Raw genomic sequence first — 23,462 nt, forward strand, 5'->3', positions numbered from 1 at the left:
TGCTAGGTCGGCTGTAGTTTTGAGAATATGGAGGGGAAACAGACTTGCTGTGGGGGATGAGTTGGGCTGGCAGGGAAGGGAAGTCCCACTTGAATGGAAACATATCTTGTAATTTGCTAGAGTTTGTAATTTGGAATCTGCACTGTATAAGTTGGACATTTAATTTGGCGATTTTGCTAGATATTTGTCATCAAATTTCTCCCCCTAATATTTGTCAGATGTAATTACAGTACAATCGTAGTGTAATTATACTGTAACTTGCATGTAATTACACTGTAACTATAATGTAACTTGTACGTAACTTTCAAGAATCTCTCGGTAACATGTTATTTCAGTAAAATAGAGGTCGTGGGAACAAATTCTTTCATATATGTGTGTGATGTGATTTTTTTCTTCCTCCATAGAACAAATCTTGTAATAGATCTAACGATTCAAAATTACGTGAAACTTACATACAAGTTACACTGTAGTTACATGCAAGTTACAGTGTAATTACATACAAGTTACATTGTAATTACACTACGATTGTACTATAATTACATCTGTCAAATTTTTAGTAGAAAATTTGTCGACAAATGTATAGGTGGTCCCTTAATTTGGCTCTGTCCAATTGGACTGTTAACTTGGACATTTGAATTCGTTGCAATAGACCCGTCGGTTGTAGACCCTAGCTACGTATATTTGGACATTTGAATTCGTCCCTAGCTAAGTATATTATTTGTTCCTTGCAATAGACCCGTCGGTTGTAGTTTTAGGTCTCAAGCATCTAGGCCTCCGTCGTTGATTTTGGTAATTAATGACAAGCACTAGTTATGGACTAACTATTCTCTTGAGTTATACATTTTGAGATAGACCACATGATGTGTATGCCATGGATGATTACCGAGGATTAAAATCGATGGCACAAAGCAAAAGGAATGAAGACGGTAAAACTAGCGGTTTTATTTTAAATTGATCGAGGAGTTTGGGCAATCAAATTTGCTAAATTATTTATAGCTTTGCCGTACTATCAAGAGGGGTAATGACCTAAACAAAGAGATGATCAAAATGCCACATTAGGTCATATGCATGGAAACTTGGTTCGATTGTTTTTCTCTTGGATTCTCTATCTGACCAGGGCCGAGCTCGGTCTGACAGGGCGCCTTTGAGCCAGATGGTTGGCCTCTTGGCTAACAATACAGAGCCACTAGAGCCGCGGCCGGTCTGACCGAGCCCCTGGCGGTCTGGCCAGCCGGCTTATGGCGGTTAGATTGGCAGCCTAGTGTCAGTACATTTAATTCACTGTAACGGCTATAAAACTTGTCGTTACAATTGTCAGGGTTATGGATAAGGTATACCCTCTATCCTTGGATGTACGTTGTATACCGATACGGTATACCTGCGCGTATACGGATGTTTTCTATATACGTTAAGGAAATCTATCACGTGATAGAAACAGAATCCACAGATGGGAGGAGTCCTACTTGGACAAGACTGGGTCGTTACTATATCGTGAGGGGTCCGGTACTTCCGAGTCCTACTTGTAGATCGGCTAACCCGCGATATAAAAGGGACCCCCGGGAGGACCTAAGGCATCGAATCTTACCGCCAACACATCCACCACAGCCTACGAAGTCGGAGCCTATAGGAGCCAAGTCGCCAGGTGATCTAGTCGAACCAACTCGACTACGATCTCGTCGGTATCATCGAGTTCCGTTATTCCCTTTGTAATCTGTGACTTCCATCATATAATCCCATACCAACTGGATTAGGGCTATTACCTATTAAGGGGCCTGAACCAGTATAATCCTTGTCTTCTATTTGCTTGATGTCGTATTACTAGATCCTCGTACCAGCGTACCCCAATATCCTTTATATCCGGTCTACGGGTATCCCCCGTCGACAACAATGTAGACCAGTCTGAGCGACAGGCAACAAAGTTAGGGATTTCGACCCCAATGGCTACTTTTTGAGGGTTGGGGTATAAATACTCCCCAACCAGCAGCAAGGGGGCTCTCTTGACACTTGCTTCATTTGCATACACCCCTTGGAACTACTCTCACACTCTCTAGTGCTTGTGTTCATCCATTTGGTGTGTTTGATCAAGAGCCAAGAGTCAAGTGCATTGCTTCTTTGTTGAGCTAGTGTGGCACTTGATCATCTTCGAGCCAGGTCATCGCTTGTTGCTCTTAGAGATTTCCGCCTCCTAGACGGCCTGTGGAGGTGTTGTCCGGTGACCTCTCCAAGGAGATTGTGGAGAAGGCCCGGTACTGGTTTGTGAGTGGTTTGGAGTTCACCACCTTCGGAGCGAAGGAAGAACTACCCCTAGTGATCGAGGCTTGGGTAGTCCACTTCGTGGGCCGGCTCCCACCTTGGCCACCCCTTGACGAAGGGGGCTTCGGTGGCTTCGTGGTTTTGAGCGGTGAAGTTGGGCTCGCCTCAACGGGGATTAGAAAACCGACGAGTTTCCGAACCTCGGGTGAAAAATTTCGTGTCTCTTATCTTATTTACTTATTGCATTTACATTTGGGTAATTTACTTTCATAGAGACATATTTGAACCCATATCACCCTACGATTGTAAAACATAACTTAGTTGCTTAGTTAAGTTTATCCATCACCAAGCCTAGTAATTTAGGTTAGTTTTGTTTAGGTGTAATTTAATTTTAATCGTCTATTCACCCCCCCCCTCCCCCACCCTCTAGTTGGCATCTCGATCATACAAGGTCATTGTTGTTGACATTGGGTTAGTGTGGGTATGGTTATTGTCCATACCTCTCGTTGTCTTGACAATGTGTTCAAAGGTTTACCTGCACATCATTTGAGCCTCAGGCCTTGGAGGGCACTCCTCTGCTTCTGGATGTATCATGAAGTGGATATTGCAAGGGCCGGTAGTGGAAAAGCTTTGTCATGTTGGAATGAGCCTCCGCCCTCCTGTGTGGTAGCTCAGGTTTAACGTGTCATGTGGGTACGGTTGTGCACACTCTGCAGAGTTAAAATCTATTCGGATAACCGTGCCCACGGTCATGGACAACTCAGTGAAACCTCCTCCATATTGTCTTTTAGTTTTACAATATTTAAGGCAAAAACCCGGCAGAAACTGTCGGTTGGCATTCTGGTTATAGCTGAGAATTGGCAGGCCTTGGCAGGGAGCTGGGAGGGCTTGGAACACACGGGAATGAGGTCTAAAGGTTTACTTTATGTTGCTGCAATCTTTTATGAAATTTTCGTTGCAAAAGTTTACTTTGTTTTTGCTATATATGCTATGTTTTATGCAAATTGCAGAACCTGAACCATTCCTTGTTATCCTTGCATTATTATGGATTACCATTGGATACACTAAAAGTCTTGCGGAGTACGTATTGTACTCACACACGCTTGTGTGACCTCTTTTTTTTTAGAGATGATTGAGGAGGTTTTGAAGATGACAATGACGGTGCTTACTAGGACTTATCGGTCGGTTGCCTGTGGGAGAGAAGAGGCACACTTGCTGGTTTTTGATGCCTTTGTATTATGTTTCCGCTGTGTTGTACTCTCATATGTTCTCTTGGATTTGTCCGGTCGGCCCGTGATGTAATCGTTAAAGTCTAGACCATTTATTTACTTAACTTTGGGCTCCTATGTGTGTGCTAGCAATTGATCGTGGGACTAGCACGGCATACACATAGGATTTGGGGTCAAACTCAGGTCCCACAAAGTTGTTATCAGAGTCATACTGACCATGGTTTAGTCATAGTAAGCCATGTCGTCGGCTAGGTTTTTGCTTTGAAAAACTTCCATTCAAAATTCTCATCCATCTTCTAAAACTTTCTAAGTATCCATCCTATTTAGGGTCTCATTTTACTCTACTCAACTCCCTCGGCCAATAGTTTTTGTCTTAAACTTAGGCTTCATTTAAAAAAACAACTGTAGTGGCTGCCTTTTTTAAAAAAAACCTTGCCCATGAAAATGGTTTCAAGTACTTCTGAAAATATGTTCTAAATGGTTCTTGAAGTTACTATAAAAAATCTAAATGGTTTATTGAAAAGCTGCAGCAAAATGCTTGCAAAATATTTTTCAATTTTCAGCTTGATTTGAAAGAATTCTCAGCTAGAGCAAAATCTAAACCCTTATATCCTTACCTACTGTCTTTTGGTTTCAAAATGATCTTTTTGCAGCACATTAGACATTAGTAATAATAATATTATAGGATAAGGACTTAAGGGGTAGTTGTATCGGGATGGGAAAACGTTGTATCTTCCATTTGTTCTTGTTGTTTGTGTGTTGTGGGATGTACGATATAGTTGCTATATTCATTACATCCACATTTACCGTAATTTTGACAAATTGACTCTTCTATAAAACTTATTTTCAAAATAGATCGTGCCAAAAACTAATTTCAAGATTAGGTCGTCACCTCAGCGCCAACCACGATGGCGCTGAGCTAAAACGTTTCAGCGTCACCTTAATTGGCGCTGAGATATGTCCGATCGTGGAACACATTAGCCACGTAAGAAGAGCTCAACGCCATATGAGTTGGCACTGATATCTCAAGTTTAAAAGGCTTTGCGGGCAACAATAGACACAAATTGAAGCTAGCTTGGTGGTTGGTTGTTGCGGCTGCAAGTAAAAGGTCCAGGTTCGATTCTCACCATTGCATTCAACTCATTTTTTTTCTATCGCTCCTTGCTCCTAAATTAAACTCATTTTAATTATGAACTCAGTAAGAACAAATTTACTTTTATCGCTTCTTGCTCCTAAAACTCATTTTATTTATTAATTTTTTTTCTATCGCTCCTTGCTCCTAAATTAAACTCATTTTATTTATAAACTCAGTAAGAACAAATTTACTTTTATCGCTCCTTGCTCCTAAAACTCATTTTATTTATAAACTCGGTAAGAACAAATCCGATAACCTAAATTATACATCACAAGTTTTAAAATACAAAATTATAATCATTGAGCTTAATATTTTAATTAATGTTTCAAACTTGTTTATTCCAAATTGAACATAAAATAATCCCCTGTAAAGGAGAAACATAAAAATAAATCTACAAACAAAATATGTGATTGTTTGAAAAAAAATTCAATTGAACAAGATTTAAGGAGAATATATAAGAAAGAAAAAGCCTGAAAAAGAGCCATCCTTGGTTCGAACGAGGGACCTGTGAGTTGGAGCAAAAGACCCCTACCACCAAGCTAGCAGCACACACAGTCTTGTGGTCGTTCTAAGATGTCAGCGCCAGCTCATACAGTGCTGAGCTCTTCTTACGTGGCTAATGTGTTCCACGTCGGACATGATCCGCTGAGACGTTCTGGCTCAGCACCATTGAGGTTGGCGCTGAGGTAATGGCCTATTCTTGGAATTAGTTTTTGGCATGGTCTATTTTGAAAATAAGTTTTATAGAAGGGTCAATTTGTCAAAAATACGGTCCACATTTGTTTGTAACCTTAAAACCTAATTTCTAAAACTTGTGGAAACTAAGAGGTATAATATATATTACTCGCCTCATTTAGTTTTTACTTCTAACCATCCCGCGTTTCATTTCTTTTTCTTCAACCTTGAAGCAAAACAGCATGGCGCAAACCCAGTTACTTGAGAAGATTGAAAGGAACATCGATTCAACACACTTGCCAACTTTTGCATGAATCAAATCTCATACTATAAGAGGCTGACAACTTTTGCATGAATCAAATCTCATACTATGAGGTATAGTAGATGTCTTGTCCAAAGGTTCCTTTGGAGATTGCAATCTCTTGCATCATAAGATTGATCACGTGAAATATATGTCCTTGCATAATGGCATCAACCACATGCCAAGCCACTCCCCAAATGTCATCGTTATTTCCACAATGGGGAAGAATAGTGGCCCTCACAATCCAATTCACCACACTTGGGAGGGTCCTCAAACCGACAACTTTTCCATAAGTATGCCTCCCACCATCCTCATACTCTCATAGAACTGAGCTAATTCATTAATAAAAACAGATTGTGGGCATGCACTTCATGAAGATTGTCACCATTGCCAAACAGGATGTTCAAAAGGCTCTTGAACTCCCTTCTGTCGATAGAACACTGAACGGTTCCCAACATCCATTTCAAAGTATCAAAATCACCGGGCACCCACACAGTGGCATAAAATTGTCTAATAAACTCTTCATCATAATCTTGCCTCAAGGTCACAATGCGATAAATTCCAACCTACTCAAACAGATTTTGCAATACTTCAAACTCTGGGGTTTTATTGATATTCCTCCATGAAATCCACTTATGTTCAGCAAACGCCTTGCCCGGCTTGTAGATGGTCTCAAATATAGCTTTCTGGAACAAGGTGTGAAATCAAGGATCATCGGAGTCATTGGTTCTTCGGAATTGATCATGGTGCCTAATGATGGTGTACTAGGTGGGGTTTCTTAGGTATAGAAAGAACTGGATCAACAGATCAACTTCCATCTCATCATCACTTTCCTCCTCATCCTCATCATCATTGTTGCCATCATCACTCCCATTATCATTCTCATCACCCTCATCTTGGTCCACCTCAACACCCTCTTCTTCTTCCTCACTTTGAGCATATTGTTCTGCACTGGACTCCTCTTGCTCACTCTCAGACACGATGACCACGACGAGTCCGAGGTGCCATCACTGGATACAAGGAGCAAGGAAAAGGATATTAGCGAATATTTAAACACTTGTTTAGGTGTGAAGAAAAAATTGCTAACTTCCTGTCAGGGGCGGTCAGACACTGGCAATAGGCCGGTCAGACCGCCAACCTGCGATCGGTCAGACCGACGGCACAACCGCCGTTAGACCGCCAATGGCACTGGTCAAACCACCACTAACAGAGGAGCACAAGCACAAAATTTCTCCACCTCTACTCAAATGATTAACATGCTAGAACAATATTCACATGTTCATTAAGAAAAGTGTGTATTTCATCAAGATTGAACTAGAAGGAGAAAACTACCCTTAACCCTAATAGTGAAATAGATTGAATTGAGATGAAGCACAAGAGAGAAGTTGATTTACCGGATTGAAGAGATGAATCACACCAAGAAACTACCCCTATTGGTGCAAAACAAAGAACACCACTTCCATGCCATGGATCAATAAATCAACCAAAAGAGTAAATAATCCATAGAATAGAGAGAGGAAGTGGAGAAGACTCACTTCCGGTGTAACCGGAGCGAAATCCACGATCAAACCGAGAGGATTTGGTGGATGGATGAAGCTAGGGTTTGATAGAGGAGAGAGATGAAGAGTTTTCAGGTTGGGGATGAGAGGAACTGAATGGGGAGGAGATAGGTTTGGGTAGAACCAGAAAGGAGAATTTCATGGACCCACCATGTCTAGCTGGTCAGACCAGCCCTATGCGACCGGTCAGACTGGCCTATATGGCCGGTCAAACCGCCTGTCCCCTGTTGGCCGTGCACAACCCTTGCACAACCAACACCCCCACACACAAAAACACCAAATAAAATTTTATTTTGGAGCATTTTAAGATGTATGAGTTGAAATATAGTCTTGAGCATGCAGGCGCTATTACTACATGCATATAAATGTCTTTCTGGCGAGTTGACTTGAGTCAATGACCAGAATATATTCTCAATCAGTACAATGTACAAAAGATATGCTTTAGTTGGGGAGGGGGATAGCATTTTCCATGCCGTCTTCTTTGGAAGAGGAGTTGATTCCTTGCTTACTGGGAAAATAGGAATTAATAGTTAAACTCCTGGATAGAGATAGGAAGGTCGCACTCTAATTACAGATAGATATACTGTACATAAAACAGTAGTGATACAGCTATTGTAAAATGTTTCAAGACTTCAAAGGAATATGTTGAGAAAAGTTTATGACTGTGTTATCTGTGTTCTAAACTTGCGTTCTTACTCTTCTATATACATACCCAACATAATACACAATAAGCAAAATATAATATGCAAATGCCTTGGGAGTGAAATGAGCAAATACTTGGTAACAGTGAAAAAAAATTGGTGGGCTGAAAATGATGCATAGCTGCTTTGTGCAAGACTAGTGCCACAGTTTCAGCATTGGGATGCCTATGCACGACACATTGACAGCCACCACTCACCTGCTGATAACCAGACGCTAAATTGGCAATTGTAAATGGCAACACCTGGAAGCTATATTGCTTCAGCGATGGGCTCCAGTTGAAAGCAACATATTCCAATAGGACCATGGACGGCCTTATAATATAGAGTTCAGTCCAATTTTGAGAAATTCTGGATCACACAAAAGTTGACAATCACAGATTAATATCACGCAAACATCAGAAAATGATGGCCATGGTATTAAAAATTGCCGCCCCTTGCCCCAGGTTAAGTGACAACTGAGGTTGGGATCTTCTTGAGCAGGCGCATGATCTGCATGACAAATGGCGTTAATTAGTCCACAAATAATATATACTCCATTATCAGAATGTTCATCCTTAAAACCACATTTGGATACCCAAAAAGAAAAGATTGGTCCACAAATTTGGTAGCAACAGAGATCATTTATATATTGATCATGCAAAGTAATAATAAACATCTTATAAATGATGAAACTATCCTTAATTATTTGCACGTACAATAATTTGCAAATTAAGTAGTTGTACCGTTGGTAGAAAATGGAGTAGCAGTGTACCTTTTATTTAAATTATGTAGCGTGCCATAATTGCATAATTTAAACTATTGCATACGTGACATCCATTGCTGCTTTCAGCTGAGTCACCAACTCCTATCCATGCTCTCCAAAACTATCATTCTGAAGCCGACTCCACTCATCTACCTATATTAGTAACCCCGAACAATAGTCAAGCAGACAATGAGAACCAATTGGCAAACTTGATGTGAGCTCCAGTAGTAGCTCAGAAGCTGAAACCCCCAGAGGTCAGTAACTCTTTCCTGCTTTCTACACTTGTTCCCTTTTGATTCAGCTTCTGTGATGCTTATATTATTATTGTTTAAATTTTAGCAACCCAAAACTCATGAAAAGAAAAACAGAAGGCCTTTAGTCATTTATTGATCTTTGTTACCTTTTTGTATTTCTAAGAATTGATTATTCATTGCCATGTTCTTGTAGTAAAGTACATATGGCTGCCTTTTTATCATGACTTGACCTGATAATTCAAAGGTTCCAACAATCTTCCATACCAAGTCTGATGAACGCCCAAATCATACGAATCCAGAGATTTTGTGAGAAGCAAGCAACATATAACTAAATTACTAGTCAGACTAGCGAGGGATTGCCTATTCAATTTATGCAGCTTTGCAAATACAACGAATCCTTCAGTTCCAACCATCTCGAGAGAAAAGCCTACAGACATAACTAAACCAGTTCCATGGACTGGAGGGAACCAGCTAACATCTGTGAACAGAAACTACCAACAAAACGGCCATATCCTTCACTCAGTGACACCAGCAGTGAGGGATCATGCAATCGGTACCCCCGAAATCATTATGATGATACACCAATGAGAATTAAGTTTATTTGTAATTTTGGTGGTAGATTCTTACCAAGGCCGAGTGATGGTCAGCTCCGGTATGTCGGAGGTGAGAGGCACTTGATTAAAATTAGCCGGGACATTTCATGGAAAGAGCTCATCTGCAAGACATCAAAGTTAATAAGGCGAGCTCATATGATCAAATACCACCTACCAGGGGAGCCAATGAACATGCTCATTTCCATCACCTGTGATGATGACCTCCGGAATATGATTGATGAGTGCATTGTTCTAGAACGAACCAAAGTATTGTTGACCGTTTACCTCTTTGCTGATAATGATGATGAGCGCCATGTGCATTTCGTATTAGGAAGCTCATCCAGTACAGACAAGGAAGCGCAGTTCATTGCTCTTGTCAATGGGCTCGTCAGACCAGGTGAGGAATTGAAAAAGCAGAGGCTTAGAAACACCTCAGCCAATGACCTAGATCAACTTATGTTTGACATCAATGAAGAAGGGTTGTTAGCCAGGACAGACAAAGCTTCACCAAACGTCCAAAGTAAGCTCTCACCAAGTATCGTCAAGGTACCGCTGAAGACATCAAGGGAGCAGCTGGAGAACATGCCTCCAAGTTCCCAACTAGCTGTGACCAACCAAGATTACAAGGCACCAAGAAATGAAGATAACCCACTGTGTACCGCCAGAAAGACAAATAATGCTCACCTTGGCTCCTCTGTACCTTCTGAATCCACGTGCATAGGTAAGGTGGAAGCTGGGGCTCATGCTGTCTCCAGGCATCATCCAGGACAGAGAAATACTGCTACAAACATGACCAGAAAGAGCAACCAAGCAACAGAAGATCAGGTAAAAGGATCACCAAGAAAACAGCTTCCGATACAAGTAGACAGCAGAGGTGTGAATGTAGTGTCATCAAATTCAAACAACAATAGCCTAACGATGCATATACATCTACCTGTTTATGAAAAGGTTGCATCCTTATCAGGGGGTTCAGAGAAAACAGTCAACCAGCCAACCTCCCATGATAACAAGATGAAACTAAAAACATATAGCACCCAAGAAGAAGCTGTGTCTCACTCAGCATCCCATAATAAGACGGAGATGCATAAACGTAGTCTTGACTTTCCTACTCCATCACGATGCCATGATGATACGTACAACAGTACGAACAGTACAAACCTGCATATTCTGGAGAAGTCAATTACAACTAACAACAAGCAGAAGCAACAGCCTGCAGTCATGTGCATTGACATTTTGAAGAAAAACCATCCTCCTGAACCGACCAAAGGTGAAACAGTACTTTCCTGTTCTTATCTATCTTCAGACAAGACAACTGAGCTGCAGAAAAATATTCTAGTCAGATCTTCAAGTGAGCGACAAGAACGACCCAACAGTCCAAAACCAGATGAACATTTATCAACAGCCCGTTCTCGATCAGTTGGTGCAGATAGAATTAGCCCTCAGATCAGAACTCCATCGCAAGAATCTAAAGATAATGTTGCACCATTTATCGAAGAGTCTGAGGTACATCTATAATCTAGTTTCTTGTTACAATTGAAAAGTTATAATTTACTGTACAAATTCTGAACAATCTTTTGGCAGGCATGTGAGACCAAGAACAGTGAGGAAGCTTTATCTGCAAACACAGTAATGGGGAGAGAACTTATAAGTAATGTCCAGGTTGTAGTGAAATCCTTATCTAATGCTACATTCAGTCACAAAAAATTGACCAATGAAATTCTACTATAATATATCAGAAAATGCTATACTCCACAAGACTAGAAGTGTAATATTATGCAAAGCATACTTTATAACGGATTTGCACATCATTTTATATATATCCAAGTTTTGCGTCGTAAACATTAGCTTTAGTTTAAAAAAAACACGGCCAGCATTCTTGGGCGTTATAAAATATACAATGTTTGGGACAAGATTTGGTCAACTTTTTAAAATTTTGACCATCAATATTTTGAAGTTCTTAGGTTACAAACAAAAAAATTGGTGTGTAGATTTGCCTCGAAAAGTACCATCATAATATCATAAGCTTATTAGATTTTATAAACTTACTTTAATATAACATCGAAGGTCAGGATTTTAAAATTTTGACCAAATCGTATCCAAAATGTCATATAATTTTGGCAGTGGATGCCATACAAATGACACATATTCCCAAATTTCTACCATTAAATGGGAACTAGAGTTTAAAAAAACTTATTCCTACAGTGGATGTCATACAAATGACAGGTAATAAACAATGGGGACCTTGAAGATCTCCGTGAGATAGGCTCTGGTTCATTTGGGACTGTTTTCCATGGAAGATGGAAGGGGACAGATGTTGCCATTAAGCGCATAAAGAACAGCTGTTTTATGTACCCATCGTCTCAGGCAGATAAACTGGTAAGCCTATATGAACTCACCCAGATGATTTGAAGTTGCAATAGCTAGTTAGCTCCTGAGGTCTTGTACTCCAGTAATCCAACTTTTAAAAGATCCTCATGATTGTGCATGCCTATCACATGTAGTCATATTAATTTTATCTTACTCTTTGAATTGAAAAAAGAAATAAAACTATAGATCAACAATCCCACCAATATGTCCTATAAACCAACTACATTGGCCAATATCGGACCCAGACCAGGGAGCTCCTCACCAGGTGAGAACAGCTGGTATGGAATACGACCAAGAGCTGCAGTGGCCAACTGGTTCCAGAAATAAGACACCTCTATGGCTCTGAAATCCTAGTATAGAAATTCAGTATTAACTAAAATTTAGCACTATAAAAAAAATGTGCTGCAAATATTACTGTGTTGCCCATCATGTATTGTCATGCAGATCACAGAATTTTGGAGAGAGGCTGCTATAATCTCAAAACTTCACCATCCAAATGTTCTAGCACTTTATGGTATTGTAAATAATGGACCTGGGGGAACATTAGCTACTGTAACAGAATTCATGATCAATGGATCCCTCAAGAAAGTCCTCCTTCACAAAAACAAATATCTTGATTGGCGCAAGCGCATAATGGTTGCAAAGGATGCAGCCATTGGAATGGAATACTTGCACTCCAAGGACATTGTCCACTTTGATCTGAAATGTGATAACTTGTTGGTGAATATTAAGGATCCCTCTCGTCCCATATGCAAGGTATGTTCACTTAACGTTACAGTAGCATAGATTATGACAAAATTATCTTGTACATGCAAATGTGTGGATAAATATGTTTCACACCTTAGATTTGTTATATAAACTGAAGGATATTGTGTATAAAACTGGGGGCCGTAACAGACAAATAATGGTGCAACAGGTTGCTGATTTTGGTTTGTCGAAGATGAAACAAGCGACTCTTGTTTCTGGTGGAATGAGAGGAACTCTTCCTTGGATGGCTCCAGAATTGCTGACAATGAGTGGCACAAAAGTATCCGAAAAGGTAAAGTTCTGATTTCCAATTTGCATATTTGCATGTGAAAAAGGGAAAGATAGACAGTACCTGTTGTGTTTTTATAAATTCGAAATTTGGAGATCCCCTGGAAAAACAGCTTTATAGCGTTAATATTATCATTATTAGTTAAACAAATGGATGTTGTAGAGTTTGACATGCACCCCCCATAGCCGAAGGAGAAAGATTTCACATATCAAACTGACAGTTTATTACTTGATGTTATTAGATAGCATATATGTAACAAAAGAAAGGTGGGCTTTACATTTTATAAATAAATGAGATACTGGTGTACTTGGCATTTACTCATCAGACCACCAAACCGTATCGGTATGATCAAGATATGTGATGTGCTCACTAGCAGTTATCTATTACGATCAACCACCACTGATTTCTGCCCTATAAAAGACAACGACTGACTTTTGTCCTAAAAAAGCAACCACTGACTTCTAACAAGAACTAAACTACTGAAGGATATAATTTTTTTTTCGCCGGGACGGCAAAGGAATGTCGGCTGTAGTATATTAAGAAAAGGAGAGAATGTACAGTGTAGCGAGGCTTTGCAGCCCGCGCCTATTTACTGAAGGATATAATCATTAGCGGTTCATGAAAACATAGGAGCACAGAAACTAAGCCATACTTATTTTCTTTTTCAAAGACAATGTAGGGGAGGGCCCCACAGTTAGATTTTATTAAAAGATATTATGTACAAAGATTACAACAGATAATTCACGCATTCATCAAAGAATTAAGGTGTGCCATGAAAAAGAGAACCGCACTGTCTTTCTTGGAATTTTATATTTTCTAGCCTGAACACATGGTTTTTATGCTAATACAGATTGATGTATATTCATTTGGCATTGTGATGTGGGAAATTCTGACTGGTGAGGATCCATATGACGGCATGCACTATGGAGGAGTCATAGGTATGCATTTAATACAGATACTCTGGAAAAAAAATAAACTCGTTTGCTGAGTTGCATGTTCTGTTGCTTTGATCCTAAACTCGATAATTAACCCTCTAGGTCTGCAAAATTGATAATAAGGCAAGACAGGACAAACCCAGGCTTAGACTAGTGATTAATTCCTTGTGTCCCAAAACACATATTACAGTATTAGCAAAATTCCTTTGCCTCACTGACAAGTCACAACCATAGCTCAGTGAAATAACCGATTGTCACATAAAGGAAGAGGTGAACATTCAGTTGCATATAAGAAATTCACCTTAAATTAGTAATTATAGTGATGATAGTGCAAACCAATTTTGTTTTTTAAGTTTTCTGGGAAAAAAAAAGTCAAGTCAAAATTTGAGAACATTCTTGCAAAGTAAAATCTGTCCAAAGATATACAAGAGTTTGATTTATATCCATAATAATCAATTATCCATTCATCTCACATGATAATGTCAAAAATAAAATAAGTTATACTCCCTCTGGTCATAAATATTTGGCGTTTATAACTAGATTTGGTTTGTCGTGTGTGAGGTAGGGGCACTCACACAAGTGGTGACCTAAATGTAGTTTGTCATGTCATCGTACAAGGGTTACATTTTATTCAACTCCAAAGTTTGAAATATTGTATATGCATTCACTGTCTACAGAGATCATGTACTCCCTCCGTCTCAATATAAGTGCAACCTAGTACAGATGTGGCATATCCTAAGACTACGAATCTGAACAGCTATCTGTCCAGATTCATAGTCCTAGGATATGTCACATCTATTAGGTTGCGCTTATATAGAGACCGAGGGAGTAGTTTTCAGGCTGTCACTAAGGAAGCCATCCAAGTATTCAAAATATACAGCAACTATAGATGTTAAATTTGAACATCTTCCTATATGTATCATCAGAAATGATAAACAGGCAATAAAACCAGGTTCACAAAATCAGAAGTCACCACTGGTAACCAAGATTAGGTGAGATATCAGTTTACTTTCGAGTAAATTGCACCCACGGTACAACAACTTGGCAGGTGGGTGCGATATAGCGCAAGAACTTGAGAATTGAACGTCCGAGTGCAACAACTTAACAAGTGGGTGCGTTCTAGTACAAGAACTTGACAATTTAGTATTTTGGTGAATCAATTTGGCTAAGCATATGCTAGGTGAGGTTTTTCACGATGTCAATATGCCAATACATAGTAATCCTATGGATATTACCTTATAATATTGAATTTAATCTTTAAGAATTATATTGCACATACAATTTACATTCAGTTACCTTTAAGAATTTTTTGTTTTCTTCACCTTCTCAAATATTAACCGAAATATAATAATTTCTACATCCAGTTTAATTGACTTTCAGTTATTAGTTATTAGAGTTATTAGTTATTAGGATAAAAATATAAATATGTTTATACGAATCCACGCTAGTATATTGTCAAGTACTTAAAATTTTGAATTTATATAAAAAATGCTCCAAATAATTAAGTTGTCACAACTTCTTAATTTATTATATCAAAATCGTACCTACCTTGCAAGTTGTTGCATTTATACGATCACTTATAAAGTTCTTATACTAAATTATACCTTCTTGCCAAGTTGTTGCACTAGAACGCTCATTTTTCAAGTTATTACACCAAATTGCACCCACCTGCCAAGTTGTTGCACCGTGGGTGCAATTTACTCTTTAATTTCCATGCTTGTCCTAGCTTGTTAGAGACCATTCCAGGTGATTGTGTCTGAACAGTGGCTAAATTAGGTAGATCCTGGCTGAATTTATCCTGTTTGCAAGCAATCCATGATTTACTAAGGCTGTGTACGGCAAGTCATTTTCCCAACTACCACTCCCTCATTTTCCACGTGCATGCTTACCAAATTGCTAAATGGTGCATTTTTTGCAAAAAAAAAAAGGATAGAAAAGTTGCTTTAAAAGATCATATTAATCCATTTTTCAAGTTTATTTTAGCTAAAGCTTAATTAATCATACACTAATCGATTGCTCCGTTTTGTGTGTGGGGAGGTGGAGTTCCTAACCTCCATCTCCGAACACAGCCTAACAGAGTTTAGAGACTAGCAATTCTTAGCCAGTTTTTGAAAACCACTTCACTGAGGGAGGTCACTGCATTCTGCAAAGTTGATTGAGACATTATAATGCTCTGCATATAATTTTCATTAATTATAGCGTAGAAATGCAAGATTCATATGCTAATAAAATGGCATACCAAAAAATGCAGGGGGCATTTTGAGTAACACACTGAGGCCACTAGTGCCAACTTCATGTAACCTGGAATGGAGGAAACTGATGGAGCAGTGCTGGTCAACTGAACCTGAGCGACGACCTTCCTTCGCTGAAGTTGCAACCCGTCTTCGCTCCATGCTAGAAGCAAGCCAAAGTGTGACTCTGAGAGTTAATTAGCATCACTCTCTGTCTGTATATCTATCATTTAGGTGCATGCTACAGAATTGCAAATATGAATGTTTCTTCTTATATTGAGTATCGCTTATAAGTATGCAATTGTATAACTCCTGCAGACCAAAGCTGACTATCGGGTGCCCCCTGTCTTGTATTGTACATGCATGTATCCACAGCATGAAACTGTAGGGGAAAAAGTAAACAGAAGCTCCCTTATCTATGTGAAGATCTTTACACTTTAGTGGGGATACTTTAAAGTTATCCAGATTCTGCATTCCGATTGTTTTATTCAAAAGGAACGCCTAGAGATGCATAACTTATAGTATCGGCCCTCAGATATGCATGCAGCACGCTCTATACCTACACACTAACTATTGTTTTAGGTGCAGCACATGTTTGGCACATTACCTATGTGAATGCATCATATCAGAGTTCATGTGTTGAAAATCAACAAGAGGTTACTACTGAGTTACCTTTGTGTCTCTTCGGATCTTCAGAGCTTGGTTCAGAAAATCTCTCGATCAGACAGTTGACTAAACATTGTTGCCAGTGCTTAACCAAAGCTACAAAGATACACGCAACATTGAATTCGACTTCCAAACTACATGGGGCCCTTCAGTTGTGACCTATGACCTGGCAGCGACACCTGCCACAAACATAGTACTGTTATACATTTGGTTAATCTTTTGATTACAAACAAGTCTGAATTACCATATGCAACAAGTTACCGAAGGTTATTCATCCAGAGATCATGCACATGTAAACTAAGGAAATAAGACAGTAGATTTAACAACTTGATATTTCCTAGAAGTCCAGTTCAAAATGAGTGTACCTAGATTATAGAACTTACAGAAACTGTTTTGACAATTTATGGTAACAAAATACCGAACCGCCAAACAACTCAGCAAGCATATAACTAGTGTTTTGTTTGAAGGAAACAAGGCCCAAAAAGGTCTGCAGCTCTAGATTATATCAGAAAGTGCAGTAAAGACCCGGCTGTTAGAGAAGGGACCATGGTGAAATAGTTCTGCAAAGATGCATCAGAATTGAAGTCTTGAACCATGCTTGATTGTTCATTGCTCACTACAAGAAATGTGGATCAAGCACACTGAATCGCTGGTTCATTAATCATCATTTAGTTTCTGCCTACCTTGTTCTGTTGGGAGCAAGATGCATTTGTACACCACAGCAATGAGGGCCAGAAAGATGTATCTAATGCAAATAACTAAATAAGCACACAAAGCCAGCTTATTTTCCTGACAATCCTGGCACAGGTAACATATTCAAATATCAGTAGTTTTAGGGTTATGTTATTGATGAAACTGAGTAGAGATTAGCCATTAGCCAAGTTATTTTTATTAATAATTTTAATATTAAATTGGAATTGTAAATCACAACCCAAACCAGATACTCCCTCCATTTCATATTATAAGTTGTTTGACTTTTTTCTAGTCAAACTTAAGTTTGACCAAATTTATAAAAAAATATAGTATTATTTTCAACACAAAACAAGCATATTATCAAACTATATTCAATGTTAGATTTAATGAAACTAATTTTATATTTTAGATGTTAAATTTTTTCTATAAACTTGGTCAAACTTAATAAAGTTTGACTAAGAAAAAAATCAAACGACTTATAATATGAAATGGAGGAAGTACTAATCAAGGGTATTGACCTCAATACATGTCAAAACTGATCAAAGGCCACTAGCAGAAATTTGTTCTGAGCTTGAGCAATTTAAAATGCTCGAGTAAGAGTAACAAGTACATAGCTATCAAGAAACATTACCTTTCTTCAGCCTTATGCACAGGATAAGACACCAAACAGCTTCACATAGAAGATTGATTCCTTGTATGTCAAGGAAATTTTGTAGAAGCCCTCGTCATCTCTAACGACAAGGTGTATCTACGCCCACACATTATTTGAGACAGTAAGGGCCCTAAGGTGTAAGCTGATACAGTAAAGTTTTAAATGGTACACAAGGAAATAACAAACTTTCACAAGATAACAGATACAAATAGCTACTTGACATTGAATGTAACTATCCATATTAGACTGTGTTGTTGAATATTATCATCTACTCCCTCTGCTCCTTTTTACTTGTTTAGGACATCAGCATAGTCTACAATGCACATGTTTTATTATTGCCTTTTCTAATCATATATCATGAAAATTACAGAAACAAAATAAAAGTATTTTCATGACAAAACTAATAATATCATTCTTACATATATAATAGTGAACGGAGGGGGGTGCTAATTTGTTGGATGAGAAAACATGCCATTGAAATTTACAAGATGTCCACACTGGAGGATTCATAAGAATTTTGCATTTATCTGCTTGTTGATATATCAACGTGACCTCTTCATTAGAACTTTAGACAAAACATCACATATTTTTACTAGAATTGATTAATATGTTCTGTAATTAGATTCCATGTACATAAATGCTGCTGACCCTTAATCCTAATCCTGCAACAAATATTGCATGATTATAATCTGATAATTCATTGACTTCCGCTTTAAAGCTAGCAAACTTTGCCCTGTCCTGAAAGCTGATTTAAAATCTCCATTGCTAATACATAATATAATCTAAAAAAAGTTATTTGCAAAATTCAAGCTTATAACATCCATCAACAGTTTTAATCCATAAGTCAACTTCCACTAGCTTGAGCTTCACATATAAGTAGGATTTACAAATTACATATAACTTCAGATTATTGGGTGAGATACAAAAATACACCAAATGCTCTTACTTAGTGGTGGTTTGCATTTTGGGCATCATATTTTCATTGCATACTGATAGTAAAAGGTAACCAATTAAGGAACATTTGACAAATACTCCAGCTATTTATCTTCGGCTCAAATAAATAAACAATTAACATTTTCCTACCTCGCTTCTCCACTGTGCAAACAACAGCAGGCATTCAAGTCATACAGACCAAAACGCCAATGGCGTTTTCAGATTATGCCCTTACCTTTTATACCATGGAACTTGTTTTCTCAAATATTTTGGTATGGCCCAAGCATGTCAGATGGGACTAGTACTAACCAATACAGACCAAGCAGGCTTTCAGCATCAAAGATGAAAATGCCTACTCTGTTTACTATTATAAGAAAAATATGATGATGCAACAATCTTTGAGGCGAGGACAAAATGCAGGGTTCTGTTTCATCTTCAAGTTTGAATATGTACATACCTCCCATATGATGTTTACAAGCATTTACTATATTGGGCAACATTGTACACAACAGCATCTATTATGCATGAACAAAATCAAATTAGAAATGAAAGATTCCACTGACCTGTAAACCAATTAAGAATACATAAATAATTTTAGTTATTAATGAGGTCCTGCAAAGATATCCGGAAAAGGTGTCACTTATAAATAGGATTGACACATGGAAGTGACCTGCTGTCATGATTACCATATTTTAGTCACACACAATCAATGATTCTTTTGAATTGATAAAGTAATAACACATTGATATGAACCACTATTCAGATTAACATATCCATAAGACAAACATGAGGTTCACTCAAGAAAAACAGAAGTCAACAGTGACCATAAATCTCCTAAAAGCTTCCACTGACAAACTGCCACATGAGCTTCTAATTAGTACTTCATCTTCTAGAGTTGCTTAATAGTATAGTTATAACGACAAATTCATGTCAGAACACCCCACAGTTACAACAGAAGCTATCCCCCTATTCCCCTGAATGATTAGCTCAAACTATCCTAGTGCGCAAAGGTAATGGTCAAAACTCAAAAGTAATAAAAGGCAGGAAACTATAGAACCTAGCGTTGTCTACATATTTATAGCTTCAAAATGGGAGGTGAACAGAGGCATCTTGGAAGCAATCAACTGTTTTACTCAGCATTCAGAAGTTGCCTTTGACGATTCCACTGTTTCTGTGATCTCCTGAAGAAGTTCTTTAGAAATAGCAGCTGGGTCGAGCTCATAGCTATCTTTAGGGACATTTGGAGCTTCTTCCCCTGACATCCTATAAAAGGGCACCTCATGTGAAAACCTAAACATCTCTTCTTTGGGAATTTTCTTGATGGCATTCAGGTCCTGATTTCGCTGAAATACTGTTCGAAACCCAGCAACCTTGACCAAGGGAATGACAGAAATGCCAAGATCCTCGTCATACTCATCCAGTACCTCAACTACATCATAGGCATGGAGAACTTTATCTGGAGTATCTTCATCCCAGTCAGGGGACCAATTTCGATACACAGCCCAGATGTTACCTTTCTGTGGATAAATTTTTATAACCCCACGTGGGCCTTTCTCCCATTTAATCTGGTGAGAGAACATGTTGAGTATATCACAGGTTTCATATCTACAAATCCGGAAATCACCACATGTCTTTGTGAAGCCAGACGAGACCCAGTTCAAAGAACCAAATTCACTGTTTGTCCTTGATGTGAGAAAGCTAATTTTGAGCTGGAATGGCTCCAAGGAGAGAACTTTCTGAATAAATGCATAATAACGAGGCATACCATCTTCATCATCATATGTAGCCCAAATTTGATCACTCTGAAAACATTCTTCAGTACGATCCTTATCGAAGTCATGGAAATCAGGATCAGGAACATTATAAGATAAAGGATCATCATTTTCATCATCAGCATCTGTGCTATTAACAGAAGCATTGTCCTCTGGATCAACATGTGCAGCTTGACGTGCAGTAGAATCATCTGATGCAAGAGATTCATCATCCCCACCACTTTCTTTAAACATGTTTTTCTTATTCTTTTTTCCATTAGCAGCAACCTGTGATCTTTTAGTCTGCATCTCCTTTAGCTTGTCCTTTAAATCGCTCTTTGCTTTTTCCATCAAAATACCTCTAACATCAAACTGCGTGAAGGTCTTGACTAAGCTGATGCGAGTAGGAGGTCTGGGTTTCCAACTGAATCCACCATTAACACCTTGAAAATGATGTGCTCCACTGTTGGTAGAAAATGATATATTTCCACCTGGAACTCCAAAATAATTGGCCCCTGAACCTGATAGAATGGATGAAGAACCAATTCCAATATCGTTACCCATAGTTCTCATCTTCTTAGATGAGTTGCCACCTGTTCCAAGGTTAAGATTCTCTGAGATATTCGCTTGCCTTTTTGGTGGATTGTACTTCCTCCGAAGAGCTTCTTCCCTTCTAGCAGCTGCTTGTGCCTCCTCCCTCTCTCTCCTAACTTTCTCATATGTGTGATGAACCACATTCGCGGCTTGAGCAGCAGCAGCAGATGATGCGGTAGCACTAGCTGCGCCAGCTGTCCTTGAGAACGGACCCCATTGGAAATTTCTACTACCATTTGTGTTTTGATTTGCACCACTGATGTTCGGATCATGTACAGCATGAACACTCTCGGTGGGTGGCATTGGTACCTCTTGTGCTAGGAATGGCTCACGGCAGGTAGGGCAGAGAAGATTGTGATTTAGATACACTTTCAGGTATTCATAATTCATCTTGCATTTGTTGCATGAGGTCCAAAATGTAGGTGGCTTTGCTGGAGGTGGAGCAGGAGCCTGACGGGGAGGGGGAGGGGGAGGGGGTGGGCGCTGGCGCACTGAAGATGTTGCTGGTCCTGCCTTTTGCTTGTTTCCTCTTGTCACCTTGGAAGCAGCAGCATTGGCTGCAAAATTATAAAAGCCATTGGATGCACCAGGAGCTGCACTTGCTTTATTTGTTTGAGATGTATTCCGTTTCAGAACCATTAGTTTCCTTTTTTGGTCATACAGAGCTCTCTTTGTTTTATCCGACAGCACAGTCCACGCCTCTTGGACCATCTTGAAAGCACCCTCAGCACCCACCGACTTGTTCTTGTCAGGATGGAGCTGAAGGACCAACTTCCTGTACTGCTTCTTTAGAGTCTCATCATCAGCAGAAGACTCCACGGAAAGGATAGAGTACCAATCCTTCTCCCCAGAAATTAGCACCTCTGAAGCAAGATAGAGATCCAAGGTGGTGATCATCTGAACAATGCCCTCAAGCCCAGGAAAGAGAGCCTGCGCCTTCAGGGCGAACTTCTTGGCCCCCTGCAGGTCCTTCGATTCAAACTTCCTCTCTGCAATCTCCTTCGCCCTAAGAGCCTCATCCTTATTGCACTCCATTCCGTCGTATCCCGAAAAGCTACCAAGAAAAACAAGCCCTCACAGCAGATTCACAAAACAGTCCAACCCCAAAGTACCACAAAGCTGTTTCTTCTAATCCGAATTGAGCGAGCACGTGTGATGCTCCCGGTTACCTACAAAAATGAAACAAATGTATCCAATAACTATTAAGCGTATGCAGTGGCGGATCTAACACGTGTGATGCTCTCGGTTACCTACAAAAATGAAACAAATGTATCCAATAACTAACTATTAAGCGTATGCAGTGGCGGATCTAACATGTGGCATGGGGGGGTTCAGTTGATCTGAACCCCCAAACTTTTTGGGAACCATCAACTTGTTATCAGTATTTTCTAAGGTTAAGGCAGATTTCTAGAACAGGAGCTAGGGTTAACGCCAATTTCGAGAAAAAGTGCGTGGGGAGAGAGAGATGGGAAAGAGGATGTGCGTAACGGATGCGGCGGGAGCAGCAGGACGAACGACGGCGACCCTGCTCGCTCGCGCGCGCCATGGATGGGGATCGGCGGTGGCGGAGGATGTGCTCACCAGGATGGATGCGGCGGAAGCAGCAGGACGAACGACGGCGACCCTGCTCGCTCGCGCGCGCGCGCGATGGGTGGGGATCGGCGCGGGCGGCGGTGGCGGAGGATGTGCCCGCCAGGATGCGGCGGAAGCAGCAGGACGAACGACGGCGCCCCCTGCTCGCTCGCGCGCGCGATGGATGGGGATCGACGGCGGCGGCGGCGGCGGCGGCGGGCGGACAAACTGACGAGGAGGGGTCAGGATAACTCAGCACGACTATACATCAAAAATGGCGAGGGTAATTTAGTAATTTCGCCTAGCACCAGGATTGCACATCCCATCCCCACTGCTACTCACTCATGCTACTTCCTCCATCCCAAAATGTTGCTACTAGCATGGGTACGAATCTGAGTCCAAATTTGTTGTTCTAGGGTCAAATCTCATCCATCTCATCCTAGATGATAACATTTTGGGACGGAGGAAATATTCTCAAATGTGTGGGTTCCGCCTAAATATTACTTCAAATAAGGGTTTCGATAAAATATCACTCATAATAGCATCCATGCTAGAATACTATTTCGGACAAAATTGCCCTTAGCCTCCTT

At 39.7% G+C, this 23,462-nt stretch overlaps 2 protein-coding genes and 1 long non-coding RNA gene across 9 annotated transcripts; 1 reads left to right on the forward strand and 2 right to left on the reverse strand.

Moving 5' to 3' along the window:
• Positions 1–5,600: 5,600 nt before the first annotated feature.
• Positions 5,601–9,619, reverse strand: LOC112938358 (uncharacterized). The gene is made up of 3 exons (XR_010740036.1): positions 9,477–9,619; positions 8,051–8,342; positions 5,601–6,603 (listed from the first exon to the last, which is right to left on the reverse strand). It is a non-coding gene; the product is annotated as an uncharacterized lncRNA (long non-coding RNA).
• On the forward strand, positions 8,662–16,430 carry LOC4333060 (uncharacterized). 7 transcript variants are annotated; one of them, XM_015774354.3, is made up of 9 exons: positions 8,669–8,849; positions 9,043–10,709; positions 10,779–10,945; positions 11,024–11,101; positions 11,666–11,818; positions 12,254–12,565; positions 12,726–12,848; positions 13,696–13,783; positions 16,032–16,430. In XM_015774354.3, the coding sequence occupies exons 2-9, from the start codon at positions 9,302–9,304 to the stop codon at positions 16,211–16,213; spliced, it is 2,511 nt and encodes an 836-aa protein (XP_015629840.1). In that variant the 5' UTR covers positions 8,669–8,849; positions 9,043–9,301; the 3' UTR covers positions 16,214–16,430. The 7 variants fall into 7 exon arrangements, 6 of the variants coding, with proteins under 6 accessions (XP_015629838.1, XP_015629840.1, XP_015629841.1 ...); XM_066308570.1 differs by having other exon boundaries at positions 8,685–8,849; positions 9,048–10,709; XM_015774352.3 differs by having other exon boundaries at positions 8,662–8,849; positions 9,043–10,945.
• A 3,267-nt stretch (positions 16,431–19,697) lies between these two features.
• LOC4333061 (uncharacterized) lies at positions 19,698–23,105 on the reverse strand. The gene is made up of 2 exons (XM_015774356.3): positions 22,882–23,105; positions 19,698–22,469 (listed from the first exon to the last, which is right to left on the reverse strand). Exon 2 carries the CDS (start codon positions 22,333–22,335, stop codon positions 20,089–20,091), a length of 2,247 nt encoding a protein of 748 aa, XP_015629842.1. The 5' UTR covers positions 22,336–22,469; positions 22,882–23,105; the 3' UTR covers positions 19,698–20,088.
• Positions 23,106–23,462: the final 357 nt, after the last annotated feature.

This window comes from Oryza sativa, chromosome 3 (assembly GCF_034140825.1).
Source record: "Oryza sativa Japonica Group chromosome 3, ASM3414082v1".
Classification (NCBI taxonomy): domain Eukaryota; kingdom Viridiplantae; phylum Streptophyta; class Magnoliopsida; order Poales; family Poaceae; genus Oryza; species Oryza sativa.